Source organism: Stegodyphus dumicola, chromosome 1, assembly GCF_044657685.1.
Source record: "Stegodyphus dumicola isolate Sdum_Otavi_A_Nest chromosome 1, ASM4465768v1".
NCBI classification, from domain to species: Eukaryota; Metazoa; Arthropoda; class Arachnida; order Araneae; family Eresidae; genus Stegodyphus; species Stegodyphus dumicola.
In genome coordinates, this window is record NC_140768.1 from 140,638,368 (window position 1) to 140,657,013 (window position 18,646).

An 18,646-nucleotide genomic window follows, 5' to 3' on the forward strand; every position below is an offset into this window, starting at 1 on the left:
TAGGTTTCTTTCAACAGGTTTTCACCCAGTGTTTATTAAAGAAGTTATAGTTTTGCAAGTGAAATTAGCCAAGGATGTTGTCCTAAGCAAAGATACTTAGCAATCTTATGAACCATGTCCATTGTGGTTTGGGGTATTGTTGTTAGAGGCATTTGTTCATTGTTTCATTGGCTTGACTATTTAGATTTATTTCAAGCAGTGCGCCACCCAGACGGTATAGTAGTTAGGGTAACCGACTGCAATACCGAAAGGCCCGGGTTCGAATCCCGGTGGAGGCGTGAATGTAAGCCATCTGTCCACTCATAGGAAGTAACGGTGACGGCCTGTTAGGTACCTCCATAATAAAACGACCATCACTTCTGGCCTTAGTGAGGGCGAAAGCCTAAAAATGGCTAGTGCCCGCCATTGAATGCGAGTAGTGCTGGCTTAGGAATAGCAGAAGTTGCGATCGCAGAAAGTGAGCGGGTAGCACCACGGAAATCAGGATTTGAGGTATTTTCTTTCCTTTCCTTTTCTTTCTTTTTTTCAATGATCTATTTGTCAAACAGATCGGCAACTCGCTTGGGATCAAATATATTACAGCTTGCCATTTGTACTTATATTCTACACTTACATGATAGAATTCTTGAATGTGGGAGCCGCATGTCCTCTTTGTATGGCCTATTAAGTTATACGCATTTATTGCTGCACTTCATTTAAATTCATTCCCTCGAATTTCGTTACAGATATACTTCTCATTCAATCAATTGAGTTCTTACTTTGCGGCAAAGCAAAAATACATAAAAACTCAAACACCTTCATTAAAAATTGTAAAATGCAGGAAAACATAAAACACAAAATACAGTTAAAACAGTTAAACAGTTTTTACAATTAAAATTATAGTTTCTACGCAAAAAACAAGCAATACTGGCAGCTGGCAAGATGGCAGATTTTGGAGTACACCAAAATGTAAAGTTAAATTTTGGCCCATTGAGCAGAGCGACACTGAAGTTGGTGCTCAAACTGACTTAATTCACTGTGCTACTAAGCGTTTTAAATCTAAACAAATTCGCACCAAGTTAGGCCTAGCTCTAGTAGGCTATTTTACAGTTTTAAACTGTTGTGTTGCATGCAGATTAACCAAAGGGATTAATAACCTTAACTGGAACATAAGAAGAACATAATTCAGTCACTTGTTTAAAAAAATACATAATTTGCCAACATATAAGAATAAAATACAAAGCTCCCCGGAAGTTCGGTGAGCATATTGTCATGCATATAAGGACAGAGAGATTATTCTCTGTAGATTATGTGACAAATATTTTTCAGTTGGCTAAAAATCTCTCGAATTTCAAAAGTCATGAGTAAATACAAATAACCATCAGCCAAAATGATCAGATAAGTGACGTTTGCCGAAACGAAAGTTATTAACTGATAGCTATGCGTACGAAAAATGCTAACTTGATTGAAATTTAAGATATTAGGCAAAATTCGACGTATTCAAGAGACTAACTCACCATTTGTTTTATTTTTTTAAAGGATAAAAATTATTCTGAAATACATGTCCTATTTCAAAATAATAAATCCGAACATTGTGATACTTTTTTAAAACAAATGAAGTAAGTTTAATTTTATCTGATTTTAAATAACAGAGTTATGGCATAGTAAATGAGATATATGCCAGAAAACTGCTGCTATTTTTACTTGCAGCTTGTGTTTTGAGTGCCATTTTTAGACGTTTTTAGTTACGTATTCTACTCTTCTCACGTAATTTTCCTCTTAGAAATTTAGCACAAGGTTCTGAAGCATTAACTATTGAAGTAAGTTTCAGCTTCTTCAAGGTGTTCGTAAAGCGAGCTCCTCTGAATTTTAAAATAAATTGGTCTCCGTAGTGATTGTTTTCATCTTACTAATGGATTTGATCGTGCATTTGCATGAATATAGCTTGACTGATGAAGAAATAGTAGTGAAGAGCTTCAGGAAAGAGGCATAACTAATGTTCTTGATGATTCTGAAGATTACTGCATGTCGGAAGACAGCTTGAACGGTGACAAAGATGATGAGAATGGTGATGACCTGTAAGCTGAAGCAACCACTACAGCCAGCAGTTCCAGCTATATTCAATGATTTGGGGGCCTGAGTCAGGATTCAAGGAAGTAGAAATAAAAATATTTTATTAAACAAATATAAATATTATTAAGTACTGTTATTGAACGTAAATTTCTTTTAAATAATTAATGTTGTGATAGTTAACCGGTAGCCTTTTTCATGAATACTTTTATTTTTTTATGTTCTTACTGTAAGTTCCTTCCGGATTTTCCGGCGATGAAGTTGCTAAAAAAAACATTTGATGTAGACATCACATGATCTGCTTGTACGACCTGTTAAATTGTATACGTTTTTTGCTGCACTTCATTTAAACTTATTTCATCGAATTTCATTAGAGATATATTTCCTATTCAATAAAATCAGTTCTCGTGTCGCGGCAAGGCAAATACATAAAAACTCAAAGCATATTCATTAAAAATAGTAAAATACAGAGAAACCTAAATCCCGAAATACCGTTAAAATGTTTTTACAACTAAAATTAGAGTTTCTGCGCAAAAATTTACAATTCGGCCAGGGGGCAGGAAAACAAAATTGAAAGTTAACGTTTAGTCGCACTGGGCAAAAAGACATTAAATTTGGTGCAGCAACTGATTTAATTCAGTATTCCACTAAAAGTTTCAAATGAAAATAAATGGCGGCTTTGTTAGACTTATCGTCACTTAAATTTTTATATTGTCGATAATTCTACAATTATTTCATGCAGATTAGATATAGGCATAAAATCCTTAACAGGAACATAAAAACAACATAATTCAATCATATTTAAAGCAAAAATTGCAAAATTTATCAAAAATATAAGAAAAAAAAATTATGAGCTCACCAAGCCGGGTAGCAGAGTGGCAATATATATATATTTACATATGATTGGTGCCGCCCAATGCAACAAAAAAAGTATGGCGCACAACTACATGTTATAGCAGCCCCATATGTAAAATTTCAAGGTTCTATGGATACTCAAATACATACATACGTAGAGATGTCACGAAGTAGTCTCCTCTCAATCCAATTTCAACCCATTTTACAATTTGCTTTGAATTAAAAAAAAAAAAAAAACACAGTCATTTATTCTGTCCGTACGTACAAATATCATGCAAAAACATCATCCAAAATGGATTGGAGAGGAGTCGAGATTTTTCGGAAAGAGGGAAGTATCCGGACTCTTAGGAATGCTCCGCTTCCGTACTGTTACTGCATTGGCAAAAAAATTGAAAATGTAAGCGCAAAATTTTCAGCTTGGAATATACGCGTGGAATACAGAAATAATATTAAGGAGAGGGGATGTATATGAATAGTAGGAAAAAAGCTTTTTGAAAGCAGAAAATGAAAATTTAAAAAATAATTAAATTAGCGGTCCACAGCAGATTTTAATTTTTTAGTTTCACATATTAGAATTAAAGGTTAATTAAAGAGGAAAAAAACATTTACTTACTATCTATGTGACACTTTAAAGCAAACTCTCCCATACTTGCCAGTTTTACAGGAACATATGGCCTAGCGATTGTTTTCACAAGCTTAAAGCCATTTAGAATATTCTTTCTTAGAAAGCCAATGTGTGACGCAAACATATGCATCGTTTATTGGCAGAAAGGAAGTACATTTTTCCCATGAAGAATAATTTTAATTTCTCAAATGTAAATTTACTTTTGAGAAATTAAAATTATTCTTCATTCTTTTATACATTCCTATTACATATTTTTATACATACATATTTTGCTGAAATAAAATAATAAGCATGAAATCAAAATTTTCAGTCTTTTTTAAAAATTATTTTTGCTGATTTTTATTATCCAGGAACAATATTCTTTTTTTCTTTTACATGCATTCTTCAACGCATCTGTTGACACATCTAATATCGAAAAAGAGAAAGTTTTAAGATTTTCCAAGAGGCTTCGATACGAGTTCGTCGTAGCTTATATTCGAGTTTCCAAATGGCCTATATCATCTGAAATTGGAACGTTCATTTTCTTAAATCTAGAAATGCATCTCCGAATGCTCCTCTTCACTGCAATCCAGACAATGAAAACGAGAGAAATGACAAAATGATTCATCGTTATGGCACAGAATCCTAACCACAGACCCATGTAACTACCAATGTAGCTGAAAAGTTCGATTGGCTGAAATCAAGAGAATTATAATTAGAAAATTCTCTGGTATGAATTTCGATTGAAACAAAATAATGGAAGAGCATTAAAAACAACATATTATAATATATAAAGTAAGTAACTAAAATTCACATGTTAAATAAAAAACATGGAGAATTTTTCCTTACAGGGTAGAAATACATAATTAAAAGGATGAGACAAAGGATGAGTACGATAGCATGAATTATGTTAAGCCAAACGACAGTATAATCTTTTTGTCTCAAAATGTGAATATTGCTTTGTCAAAGCCTTAAAATAGCATAAAAGTTATAATAATCATTAATGAAAACAAACGATTCGCCAGAAGAATGTATGGCGTTGGAATTATCTTTTATTGATTCCAATAAAGCTACAAATAATTATAAAAATTATCAGTTGAATGTATTAGAAATTAAATCTTTTAAAATATACTCACTAAATACGCTTTTAAAATTAAATTAAATCACAACCTACAAGCTACCTTCAATAATATCATGTCTCATCATTATCGGTAGCCGCAGGAAACCATAGAGTGACAGTGGCAAAGCACTTGATGGTCACTCTGCCCGGTGGCGGAGTGCATTAAGAAAGTAAGCTTGTTGCTTTTAGGTCGCTCAGTTTGTAGGGTTTATATTTATTTTAACTAACATTTATTTTAGGTTTAAGCTATCTTTCCTGTCAAGCCTTACTTTCCCCTAGAATTGCCAATGCCAGAGTATGTAAATTGTAGTAGAACGCGCAGTATATTCAAATTTTAGCAGGAGTAAGTTGAGTTTAAATAGAAGGGAAACGAGTTTGTAAGTGTGCTTCTTGAATCGCTAACGTGAAGGTTGCTAGGTAGAAATTTAAGAACCTCGCGTTTCGGCCTGTGTGCTTATCTCGGCAGTTCGTTGAATCTTTCAACTGCTTAATCAGTAAGCTCGCTGAATCTCAGCTGTATTTTAGAACGCGGTTAAGTTAGTTACGATTTCAGAGCCTCGTAGGTAGTGATCTACTTGTTTATTCATCCTGTCATTAATTTTTAGTTTCACATTTCTGTTTTTGTTAAACCGCCGGGTCGGCGTAGTTTGTGAGCGTCAAGTGGACGCAGCTGTTATTTCTAAAGTGGAATAAAAGGGCTTTAAACCTTTCTTACGTGTTTGTGTAAATTTACAGCTCATAGCAGTCACTACCACAATTGCTGACAAGTTGGGGCCACACAATACTACATTGGCGCCCGAACATCTTACGATTTCAGATGGCCGATAACTGGATGGAAGCTCCTGTACAACTCCAACAGCAAGAAATAGCGAACCAGTTAGAAGGATTTGGATACCTGGTCCAAACGATGAGAGCATCTATCAAGCCAAACGTCAATTTCGACGGAAAAAATTCGGTGGCGATATTCTTAAAAGGTCTCAAAAATCACTTCCAGTTATACCCTGTGCCTGAAAGACAAAAAGTTGCCATTGCCACGTCTGCACTAAGAGGACAGGCCTCACTATGGTGGAAGAGTATAGGGAAATTTTTATTAGGAGAATTCGGAGGCCAAACATATACCTTTGAAAATTTAAAAATATCATTATTAAACGCCTTCCCCATAGTGAAAGACCGAGGAAAGCTAGAAGCCGAACTGTATAATTTTTATCAACGTAATATGGGAGATTTGACGGACTTTATTCTGCGAAAAGTTAAGCTGACAGACATGCTGTATGGAAAGAAACCCGACACAGATATAATTGAAATAATTTTACCAAGATTGCTACCTGCTGTCCAAGATTACTTGGAAATCCGAAATCCAAGCACCTTGCAGGAACTCTTCGAGTTGGCGGTCAAGTTCCAAAACCGAAGAATAGCGGAAAAATTTAGAGGGGCATCGTATTCTCAAGGTCACCGAAGGCAATTCTCAAATCAACAGACCGGAAACACAAATCGTTCATATGAGGGAAAGAGCTATCAAGCCAACACATCGAAGCTCGAAGGTCAAGGCACAAAAAGGAAATTTGAAAAAAAAAACCGTCCGCGTACCCAAAATACTGAAGTTGAAAAGAAAGCTTTAAACGATTAGAGAGGCCTGTCAAAGCGAGGGTCCGGACCCCTAAAGTTTCGCAAGAACCCTCAAGAAGATACCTAAATACGGTCGTAAGTGGTAAAGAATTCAATTACCAATTATACAAGTCCTGGTTGGCGATGTTCCAGTAGAAGCCCTCATTGATACAGGGGCAGAAGATAATTTTATGAGGGATAAATTTTTCAATAAGAATTTTAATAGATTACGGTTATTTAAAAATAAAAACACAGAAATTATAGCCGCCCAAGGAAAAATCTGTCAATGTATCGGGAAATTATAATTAAAAATGCAGATAAAAGATGAGGGCCTTAAAGTATTAATTTTTGTGGTGAAAAATTTACAGAATCCAGTCATCTTAGGCATGGAGTACTTAAAGGCCGCAAAAGCCAAGCTAAATTTTCAGGAGAATTCGATTATGCTGGAAATGGATCGGAGGGTGGTGGAGCCAGTGAAACAACCGCAGGTAGACTTGAGCCATTTGAGTGTCCATGAAAGCCAAGCCATCCAGCAAGTGGTGACTACTTTTTCAAACTTGTTTTCAGAACAGCCTGGTAACTGTCAAATTGTAACACATGATATACAACTAACAGCCGATAAACCCTGTAGGACTAAACCCTACCGGTATGATCAACAGAAAGAGCAAATTATTGAGGAACACATTCAGGAAATGCTGCAGAACCAGATAATAACGCCTATAAATAGTGAATACGCGAGTCCAGTCGCACTATGTAGGAAAAAGAACGATTTCCCTCCTTCGGATAAAAGGGCTTGGAGGTTTGCTATCGATTACAGAAAACTTAATAGTATTACTAAGTTCCCGGTTTACCCTTTGCCGGTAATAGAGGAAATTATTAGAAAGATTAAGTCTACGAGATACATGACTACGTTGGACTTAACGTCTGGCTACTATCAAATAGCTATGATAACTGAAGATATACACAAAACCACGTTTATCACAAAATCGGGCACTTATGCATTTTTACGCATGCGCTTTGGTTTTTGTGGGGCACCGTCAACATTCCAGAGAGCTATGGACATTGTTCTAAAGCCTGTCCTAGGAAAATCGACTTTAATCTATCTAGATGATATAATTATAACGAGTAGTACGTTGGAACAACACATTAAAGACATGGAAGAGGTTTTTAAATTATTAAAAGAGGCCGGTCTTACAATTAACGCATCAAAATGCACGTTCGCTACTAAAGAACTTAAATATCTGGGTTATAAAATTCCGCAAAAGGGTATAGAAACTCAGGATTCAAAAATAAAAGCCATCAAGAATTTCCCACCTCCCAACACCGCCAAGAAACTTTCTTCTTTCCTTGGGTTATGTTCTTATTATCGGTCGTTCATAAAAGATTTCGCGAATATTGTTGAACCGTTGTTATTAATTAAAAGAAGAAAACGTAAGTTTACGTGGACAGCAGAAGCAAATACAGCATTTGAAAGGTTAAAAGAAGATCTCATCAATGCCCCTGTTTTGAAATTCCCGGAAGGGGACGAAAACCTGGAAATTGCAGCAGATGCGTCGGACTATGCTGTAGGTGCTGTTCTCATGCAAAATGGCCATCCTTTTTGGCATTTTTTAGTAAAACTTTGAACCCTACGCAAAGGAATTATACAGCTACAGAGAGAGAAACATTAGCCGTATTAATGGCTGTACACAAATTTCGAGTTTATTTCGGCAAAGCGCCAGTAACAGTCTTTTCGGATCATGCGGCTGTTGGTAGACTTTACTCGGGGAAAAACCTAACGCCCAGGTTAATAAGATGGGCTTTAAAACTTCAAGAATATAATATAATAATTAAATATAAATCAGGGAAAGAAAATAATGTAGCTGACGCACTATCCCGAATAAAACTGGACGATGAAGGGATTGAACTCAAATGCGCTGTGTTAACTTCTAAAATTTTAGATTATAGAGAAACAATTATTGCTGAATGGAAAGCTGATCCTGAATTTGGAAGTATTTATGCTTATTTAAAAGACCCCGAAATCTTTGAACACACCGATGTCGCCGCAATAAGAAGTAGAGCAGAAAACTATGAAATAATAGATAATTTATTGTTTTATACGAAATCAACAAACGAAAATTTGGAGTATAGACCAGTCATCCCAGCCTCGCTTCGATTGAGCATTTTGAAGGAATTACAAGACGCGAAAACAGCGGGTCATTTAGGGGTCAGAAAGACTTTAAAAAGGGTACGCGAGGCGGTATATTTCCCGCAATTATACAAAATAGTAACTGCGTATGTCAGATCCTGCAATCAATGTTAATTAATAAATGATATTAATTACAGCCCGGCTGGGTACTTAAATAGCATTCGCGTTACATTTCCGAATGAAATTTTAGGCATAGATCTTCTTGGTCCTTTTCCCCAGAGTGAGTTAAATAAAAATCGTTTTCTTTTAGTAATTGTAGATCATTTTTCAAAGTGGACCGAAATTGTTGCACTTAAACGCGCGTCAGCCAAAACAGTTGCAGATGCATTCTTACACAGGTACATTTTAAAATACGGTGCACCGATAAAAGTCATTAGCGATAACGGTAAACAATTCGTTAGCCAAATTTTTGAAAACATTTGCTCTGGACTTGGCATAAGCCATATCAAAATGGTCCCTATAGACCACAGGCAAACATCGCAGAAAGAGTGAATAAAAATATTGTAAAAATAATTCGAAGCCATGTTAGCACACATCACAAGCGCTGGGATGGCTACATAAATGAGTTAGCTTATGCTTTAAGAACAGCAAATCATGATACTACTGGGAAAACTCCAGCAGAATTATTTTTAGGACGTAAGTTAATTACGCCATTAGATAAATTATTTTTTGTGCAACAAAGGGAAGAAGAATTTAAAGAAAAAGATATACAGAAACTTATCGATCAGGCGATTAAAAACTCGGATGAAATTTTATTACGATCGAAAACGCCGTGAAGCAGATTTTAGAGTAGGTGATAAAGTGTTAAAGAGGAAATTTTCTTTGTCAAGTGCCCCAGATAATTTCACTGCGAAATTGGCTCCAAAATTTAAAGGCCCCTATGTAATACAGGAAATCAAGGGAGTCGTATTGTACCTTAAGAACGAGACAGGGGAAACCTGTAAAGCAAGTCCCGACCAGGTGAAAAAATATTATAATCAAAATGATTTCGAAATCCTTAAAAGTTTATTAGAGGACTCAAGCGCAATAGAAGTGGAAATTCCAGAATTAACGCCGCCCGCTCCACCACCCAAGAAGCAGAGAACAGAAGAGGAACCTAGCCCTTCTACAAGCCATTCTAGGGTCCCGAAAAGAAGAAAGGAAAATGGTCAGACTCCAGTATTCAAGAAATGCAGGAAATCAACGCCACCGCGTAAAGAATCTTTGGTAAACAGGAAAAGACCAGGTACAACTTTCCACAGTAGAAAATCTGCGTCGAGGAAACCACTTCCAGGGCCAGATAGTCAGGAGCAAACAAGGCCGCCGTTCACGAGAAGAAAAAGGCAGGTGACGGAGGATGGGGACGCCTGGTGTTTAACGGAGGTAAACAGGCATATGTCCCACGCCCTCCCCTATATAGATACAAGAACTCCCTGGGGTCCCACAAGGGCGCACCGGGAGTTACTGAGCCTTCATGAAAAAGTTTACATGGCCATACAGGGGCTATTCCAGTTTGACATTGTTTCTGTACAGATTCTTATGTTAATGGTTGACCTGGGTGTTCATAGGCCATAATGCATACATGAAACATAACATTACATACATGATATATGACATGACATTAAACTTATACATAATACTTGCATGAATTAGTACATACATACTTTACACTTCACATGACATTAGACTACACATACATAATGCATGACATTAATCTACACTTATTAGAGTTATAACCTGACTGTATACTACGTTAAGCTAATTGTATTGCGAACTTGCTAAGTTACTTTATAACTGGATTACTTATAGTTTACATTATTGCTATTACTTCTTAAATGACATTATGCTATATAACAAGATAGGCACACATACTTTGCCTTATAATCATATATGCGTTACTTAAAATAATACACATGGGGCACGCGTTACACGCGCTAATGACTACATTACCGATTACGTTATGTTAAAAGTACACATAGTACGACGTATTACACTCATTGATTAAATTACTTACATTACACTATTACTTACATTACACAGTTACTTATACACTTACATATTTACAATTTTAGACATAACACCTGCTAAGTTACAATAGAGACATAGAATTATTGCGCTGTGTATGCTATTATTCCTATGTTGGTTGGCAGACATCCTGCTCTAGGGCGCTCAGCTGCTGTATAATTTTACATATATTTCTTATCGCAGGTGCGTGTTTGATGATGAACCTCTTGTAAGGTACTATATCCGTAGTGGGATATGGTAGGTGATGGCTCGTCGTGAGGCTACAGTTGAACACGTAGTGGTCGGGCGAGCCAATTTACCCCCCCCCCCACACGCTTCTGTCATGGAGATAGCAAGCTTATAAAAGAAGGTGGGAAAAGGGCCATGCCCCGTGATATAGTTTACTAAAGGGGGTATGGCCTGTAAGCGTTCTTTATCTACTACAGAAGAAAAAGACAGCAAGAGGAAAGAAAAGATTGGCACTAGCAGAAACAATGCAAGCAAGAATCCAGACCGGAGGCCGCCAAGACCAGCAGTCCAGGGGCCAAACGGAAAAGACAGGAACCCGAAGACTACCACCCCCAAGAGGCCGGCGTACAGAGGGCGAAAAAGGAAAGTCACCATGGAGGAAACTCGAAGAAACCAAAAGAGGAGGTTAACTTCCATGAATTCTGTAACTTGGGATCAATTCTACCAGAAGAGGATGTCGGAATTCCAAGCATCGAAAAGTCAAAGATAAGTTAAAATCTTCTATAAATTTTTCTTTTGTTCTGAAATGTTATGTGTAAATACGAAGTTCTATGTGTTGACGGAAGTCAATTTGTCTCGGTTGAGACTTAGTTTTGTTTTACTGTATTTAGCTAATGCAAAAACATTATTTTCTTTAAGTGTAAAACCTAAGAGCAAGCAGATCGTGTTGGTCGAAAGACTGGCCAAAAGCCAAAATTTGGCCGAAAGTAAAATAACTTCGTATTCTTGTATTAATGTAAAATTTAGTTTCAGTGCCGCCAGCTTGGCGAAGAAAGAGTGAAGTAAATTTTATTTTCTCTTATTCATCTTATGGTAAATTGTAAAAAATCGTATGTATTAGAATTTGTAAATATAGATACTTGAAAGTTACGTAAAAGTAGAATTTAGTCTAGAAGCATAAAATTTTAGATGCTAAAAGTAAATGCTCAAAAGAAACGAGTTAAAACCTAAGTGTTAATCAGTAGATAAAATCATGCGTTAGAGCGAAAGCCTGCATGTCTAAAGATGAATGAGGGGGAATTTAGAATGAATGTGTTTTTTAGGGTTCTCCACCTACACTTGAATTTTAGAATATTAATCATAGTTCATCGAGTTTCAGTATGTCATATTTGGTCGTTTGAATTCTAAAAAATCATTGTGGTTAGGGGAAGTGTTGTAATACAAAAACACGAAGTTTCCCGTTTGACACCACGTATGGTGGAGAACCAGGGTAAAGTTAAACTCATGTTTGAATATTTGAATGAATGTGAATGTAAGCAGTTAATTAAGGAAAAGAAAAGGATCGAAAAGGAAAACATTTTCCAGTATTAAGAAAGTGTAAATCATGATGTATTTGGAATATACTGATACTTATTCCTTCCAGATACTGGAAGGAAAAGAAAACGGTTGATTGATGAAGACCAAACAGCAGAAAGGATCCTGTAAGAAGATATTGTACTAATCATATACAGAAACGATTGTAATTGTTTTAGGCAAAAGTTTGTTTTATGTAAACGGGGCTCTTGAGTCTTAGGTTAGAATATGGAAACTTTACCACAGGTCGTTTCTAGGACCTGCTTCCAAGTTTACCAAATTCTGGCAGCGGCAAACATAGGGTTTATATTTATTTTAACTAACATTTATTTTAAGCTATCTTTCCTGTCAAGCCTTACTTTCCCCTAGAACTGCCAATGCCAGAGTATGTAAATTGTAGTAGAACGCGCAGTATATTCAAATTTTAGCAGAAGTAAGTTGAGTTTAAATAGAAGGGAAACGAGTTTGTAAGTGTGCTTCTTGAATCGCTAACGTGAAGGTTGTAGGTAGAAATTTAAGAACTGCGCGTTTCGGCCTGTGTGCTTATCTCGGCAGTTCGTTGAATCTTTCAACTGCTTAATCAGTAAGCTCGCTGAATCTCAGCTGTATTTTAGAACGCGGTTAAGTTAGTTACGATTTCAGAGCCTCGTAGGTAGTGATCTACTTGTTTATTCATCCTGTCATTAATTTTTAGTTTCACATTTCTGTTTTTGTTAAACCGCCGGGTCGGCGTAGTTTGTGAGCGTCAAGTGAACGCAGCTGTTATTTCTAAAGTGGAATAAAAGGGCTTTAAATCCTTCTTACGTGTTTGTGTAAATTTACAGTTCATAGCAGTCACTACCACAATTGCTGACAAGTTGGGGCCACACAATACTACAAGTTTATTTAAAAATAAATTAAACGTCTAATATTATTCTGGAAGTTGTTTTCAAGTTCTGGTGAAAACTTTTATTAAAGATCCGACTTCTGGTGCACTGACAGAAACTTGGTAGATGATGGCCAGGGTAAACAGGCTGATAACTTAAAGTAACGTGGTGTCACATAACGGCCACAAAAATTAGAAAGCCGCCCAGCAGGGATAGTAGTTAGTGACTCGGACTGCCGTACCGAAAAGCCCGGAATAAAATCCCAGAGATGGCATAGATGGTTTTCAATGTATAATGTCTGTGGGGCATGGGGGTCTCAAAATATGCGGGGAGACGAAAGTCATCTCGAGAGGTTAGGGGACAGTAGATAGCTTCTGCGGAGAAAACATTGTGCTGGGAGGCTGTTAAATAAAATAGCTTGAGGGTCAGCAGTCCACTTCTGCAGCGTAACGGGGATAATAGGGAGCGGAACAGAGCAAATTCGTCTTCTCTCCTATATGGTGCCATAGGCGCTTGCCAACAAAAAGTGCCATATCGCCTCCTTGCCACGATGAATTTCGTCGGTTTTGTCTGATATCAGAAAACCGAGGTTAGTCACAAAAGCAACAACAAAAGGGAAAAGTTTCTGCCAAAGACGTTTCTGATGTCCAGAAGTACTAAGAAAGTTCAGGAAGGAATGCTGATATGCTTAGTTAATTTTCAATGCATCTGAGAATAAGAACTCCAAAAGTTCATGTTTGAAAACTTTAAATGGGGCTTTATTAATTTTTGAAAGATTTTAACTTTGCTTTTGTAAGAAAATACGATCACCTCTTGAAATAAATTAAGTCTTTAAAATGTAATCAGATAAAACGGTATTTTTGCATTAGCACCACTGTCGTAAAAGTTGCAAAATATTGTGACAAATGATTTGCCTGAGAAAACTGTTTTGTAAATTTGGACATTTTTTTAAGAAATCATATATAATTAGGAAATTGGCTACCAAAACACGGTGGTTGAACTTAAAGGTCCATCACATAAAAAGACTAACACGAGACATATTTCATGTGAAATTTTCACCAGCAGAGTTCTGCACCTTTATGGCCACAAAAATTTACATATTTAAATGCTTCAAAAGGAAATGTGCACTTCAGAGTTCATGACGGATTATCGCCTTTTAAATGCTTGGAAATGCAAAGTACTAAATACCGTAACTTGTTTTCTAGTGCCTTGGTTCTCAATCTGACCTTTTTTTTTTTTTCCGTGAAACACTCGCAATAAAACGTAAGCCTTAAAGTAGAGAGGAACAATCTTTCTGAAATCTAGGGCACAGTGAAAAATAAAGACACACAATTGCTCACAAAAATAACTGTTATTGAAAGGAGGGAAAACGGAAACTTGTCGCTAGCACATTGTAGGTGAGCGTTAGCCACCTCTTGCTTCAAAGAGTCACTTTTGTAAAAGAAGGAATTATGACGACATAGGTTGATGCAATATTTATTTAGAAATGCCTTCAAATTACAATTCTTTACAGAACTTCGGAAATTTAATCGATAGACGAGATTGGTGATCTTTCCAGATTTCAGCAATACCGAGAAGAATAAATGATAAAGTTTGCCATATCTTTTCGTCAATATGTTCCAGAATTTAGCATTTCTTTGGTTTAATACTAACCATCGTTGCAGATCCGCAAAGAAATAACATGAAAATAATTATAATAATGTGCTAATGTTTTTTAGTCCGTAAAAATTATTAGGGCTATTAGTCTCAAAACGCGACTTTGCAATGTTTCATTTTTCATTCGAATCTGTTAAAATTCGGAAAAAGTAAGATACTATTCTTTCATATTTAATCTGTCTGTCATTAATCAACAAACCAAACTATTTAAAAGTAATATATGCAGGTTTTAAGTATATTATTTTTTACTTTTTAATCTGATTGATTTAAATAAAGCATTTAATTCATCGTATATTTAATAAAACATTAGATATTTTTATAAAATTTATTACATATTTCACATTTTTATATTTTTTAAAGTATATACAGAAGACATATAACAAAAAAGTAAAAGTATACAGGGTGCACCAGAAAAATGCATATACGGTTTAAACTGATATAGAAAATTTATTTTCCTGCTTACAAGGTTAAATTTCTAAGAAAATGTTATTATATGATTCCTTAAACAGGTAGTAGCAGAGTCGTCGATTTGGCTGCGCAATCTAGTTAGTGTCAAGTAAGTAAAATCGACATGGCGGACGTACGTTTGAGCTTTCAATGAGCGGAAGTAGGTTTTTAAGTGGTACTGGAAGTTTGAGAATGTTGTTACGGTTCAGAGATAGTGGCGATATGAGTATCGGAATGATCCACCTTCAGGTTTATGAATTAAACATCTACGAAAAGGCTTTGAGGTTCATCAGACACTGTGTGATGTGCATAAAAGCAGATCAGGGCGACTTCGGACGCCTACGAGTGATGAATCCTCATTTGCTATGCTAGAACGTTTCAGCGTTCAGGGGGAAGTCTTCAAGGCAAAAATCACGTGAGAAAGGTGTTAGTACTAGAAGTGTGCTACACGTTCTGGAGAATGCAAGTTGCGTGGGTACATTCCAAGACTGGTGTAACAGCTAAGTGATGACGACCCAGACGGCCGATTATAATCTTGTGAGTGGGTTCAGGAGACGGTTACACTTGAACCGGGAATTATGGATAGCATTGTTTGTTGTGGAACTTTCAATAGGAATAATTTGAACAAGATAACGCACAAACATTTCAAACTTAACTTTCAACAAGGTAACGCACAAATGATTGGTGCTCATGCTGTCCTGACTTTCCTCGATACAGGGAGTGTTCGACTCTTACCTTTGCCAGCCCGTTCTTCAGATCTTTCACTTACTGAGAATATCTGGTCATGGGCTGCTAAAAGATTGGAATGCTATAACTCGCCAACAACCGCGACTAATGAACTCTGGCAAATAGTTGAAGCTGTATGGAATGAAGTACTCTTCTCTGTCAACCAAACTCTATTCGACTCGGAGTACAGCCGTTGTTGATGAATAATATGCCCTCCAGGATTACAGTCGTTGTTGATGAATAATATGTCCTCCAGGATTACAGCCGTTGTTGATGAATAATATGCCCTCCAGGATTACAGCGTTGTTGATGAATAATATGCCCTCCAGGATTGCAGTCGTTGTTGCTATCAGAACTGGCAGCTCTGTGTACTAAATTCTGCATGCTGTGTTCTCCAAACCAGCTACAAATTTAACCATGTCGTCCTGCCATTATACTATTATTATGTACAACAAATATGATTCTGTTGTTAGCTCTACTTCCTGGAGTAAGACTGATATGTGAATAACTCCAAGAACTGTTCACTGTCTGCATGAGATTAGAATATAATAAACATAAAATTATATTTTTTTCATCTAATACAGCACATTTTCAAATGTAATCGTTTCTCTCAAAAATATTACATTTGTTAAATATAAATTTATCAACCACTATGTTAAAATATGAACAACCTGTCTTGAATAGGTTTGCGAACTCGAAATATTTATTTTTTCCTGATACAAAATGTGGCACTACTTGATAATTACTACATTTCAAATTTTCTAAAACATGTATACAAATGCTTCGAACTGTATATGATGCCAATCAAAAATGAAATTAATAAACTCTTTGCCTTTTGCCGACTTCTCCTTTTGAATAACAATCATTCTGTGAACGATTAAATGTTTGGAAATCAAGATCTGAGAAGGTGTTTCTAGAAGATCTGATACAATTTTGGAAACTCAGTCAGACAAAAACTTGAAAATATATTGGATGACTTGAAAAAATTGGCATCGTGTAGTAAAATATTTTCAGAATAAGTAGATCTTAATTCATTGCATGCTAAAATACGTGTTAAATGTCCAATTACGAAAACATAAAAATTGCTAGTTTTCATGGTATAAAGAAAAAAATTATATAAATAGATATCGTAAAAAATAATAAAAATATTGTTTAAAATGAATTGAAACCTGGTAATATAGACTTGATCCGAAATTTTAAATAGTAAGCTTCCAGCTTATATAGGTACTTTAAAATCTACGTGCATCAGTTGCTAGTAAAGCTTTTAATATTTTGGTAGATGCATAGCTACAAACATTAAACATTTCCTTTTGAACACCTATTGCTTCTAAACTTGTCTACAGGCTTGGAAAAATATAATTCGGTAGCTAATGTCTTACAATCTATCCTTATGCTTATTGGATTTTTCTTCTTTAAAATTCCTAAATGTTTCATTAACTCTCTGCTTAGTTTTTTAACTCCTTTCGCATTAACTAGGACATTGGATTGGATTATTTAATTGTGGTAAAGCACACCAGGGCTATCTGCCTAAAGGGAGGGATGCCTTCGTGGAGGACTTTCTAAGGGAAACTGGCTCGTATACACGTTACACATGGGGAAAACCACGAAAACGCCCATGCAGCCAGCCAGTTCGCGGGATTCGATTTTCAGACCGAATACCAGTGTTCAGCGTCTTTACCGCTCGGCCGCTGGTGGGCCGAACTAGGACATTGAGTTAAACATGAGTATAATCTCCGGTACATCCCGCAATCATGAGTAGCCTAGTGTATAACGATTCATTTCAAATACTAATTACTTATCTTTATAAAAACTAATGCCAAAAATGGAATTAAAATGTTTGTATATTATACTTCTTGAACACATTGCTGTTATCATGTTCCGATATCTAAATTTCTTGTATGAGCGAAATGGGCACAAGGATGAGACATAGTCGACTAATTCCAGTAGGTAAATGCTTTACCGTCAAGCACATTTTAATTCGAACGCCACTATACAAACGATTAGGCTCTACCTACCGAGAAATGTGTAAAGCGAGCTGCGGTGTTTTAGGGAAACGAGCCATGTATCTTAGACCTGCGTGCTCGATATATTTATCACAACACAACACAGCTATATTGTAGAATACCTTAATTTTTCAAGCGTTCATAATTCGAACATTAGAAATTAAAATCGCTTTTCATACAAGAAGGAAAAGTGAAAGCTTTAATTGATGACCCTCATCCTAGATCTTACAGAAAGTAAAGTACAAGTAAAACCAGAAAATATAACACGCAAAAATAGATGTAAAAAATAAATAATAATGTACAATTACCTTATATCTTGGTTTGAGAGAGACAATTTTGACTGGAGGATCCTGCAGTTTTATCTCAATGCATGAAAAGCTAAGTGATGAAGATAGGAAAGATGATTTAAAAAGGCTTTTTAATTAATAAATTAATATTAATATTAAGACTTTCATGTAAGTTGATGACTTTGTAAGGATCCTAAGTTTTACTAACGTTTATTTTATTTTAAATCTTTACTATCACTTCTTATTTTCTACTTCCGGCCAGAATTAAAAGCTTTAACTTATTTATGCAAATTTGTCTTGCGAACGCCAAGTACTTAAGTTGTAGCTTTTTGCCAAGCAGGAGAGAGGAAGGAGCTATTAGAAGCAGGCCGCTTGCCATAGTAGTTTTACTCGGTTGCTGGTTGCCTTCAAGGCCAGAGGTTTAATCCTCTTGATAATTTTAAACGTATCGTAGTGTTAGCAGTTCTCTGTACTACATACGGCCAATCTTGGAGTTTGATTAATCCACAGTTAGTTTAGTTAGAATTTAGTTAATATTTTTATATTCTTACGTTCAGACCACAAGTGGTTGGTCTCTGTATTCCGAAGTCCGGAAATCATTGTAAAGAGAGAAAAATAAAGGGTTTCGTATACCCTTCCTGTGTGTATTGTCTACTTCCCAAATTTATTGAATATAGCTTTAGTAAGCTCCCTGTTCCGAGTCAGGACATTTAAT

General features: G+C 36.0%; 1 protein-coding gene across 6 annotated transcripts in view; it reads right to left on the reverse strand.

Annotated features, from left to right (window-relative positions):
- Positions 1–3,818: 3,818 nt before the first annotated feature.
- The window catches only part of LOC118202517 (uncharacterized), a 99,654-nt gene continuing 84,826 nt past the window's right edge, over positions 3,819–18,646 (reverse strand). For 3 of the 6 annotated variants that reach the window (XM_085821461.1, XM_085821459.1, XM_085821458.1), the window contains 2 exons: positions 17,953–18,022; positions 3,820–4,202 (listed from right to left, as the gene is read on the reverse strand). In XM_085821461.1, the coding sequence (XP_085677587.1) occupies positions 3,999–4,202; positions 17,953–18,022 (274 nt within the window). In that variant the 3' untranslated portion in view covers positions 3,820–3,998. Of the gene's footprint in view, positions 4,203–17,952; positions 18,023–18,646 lie in introns of all 6 variants that reach the window. The other 3 variants (XR_015042418.1, XM_085821460.1, XM_085821462.1) reach the window with 3 other exon arrangements.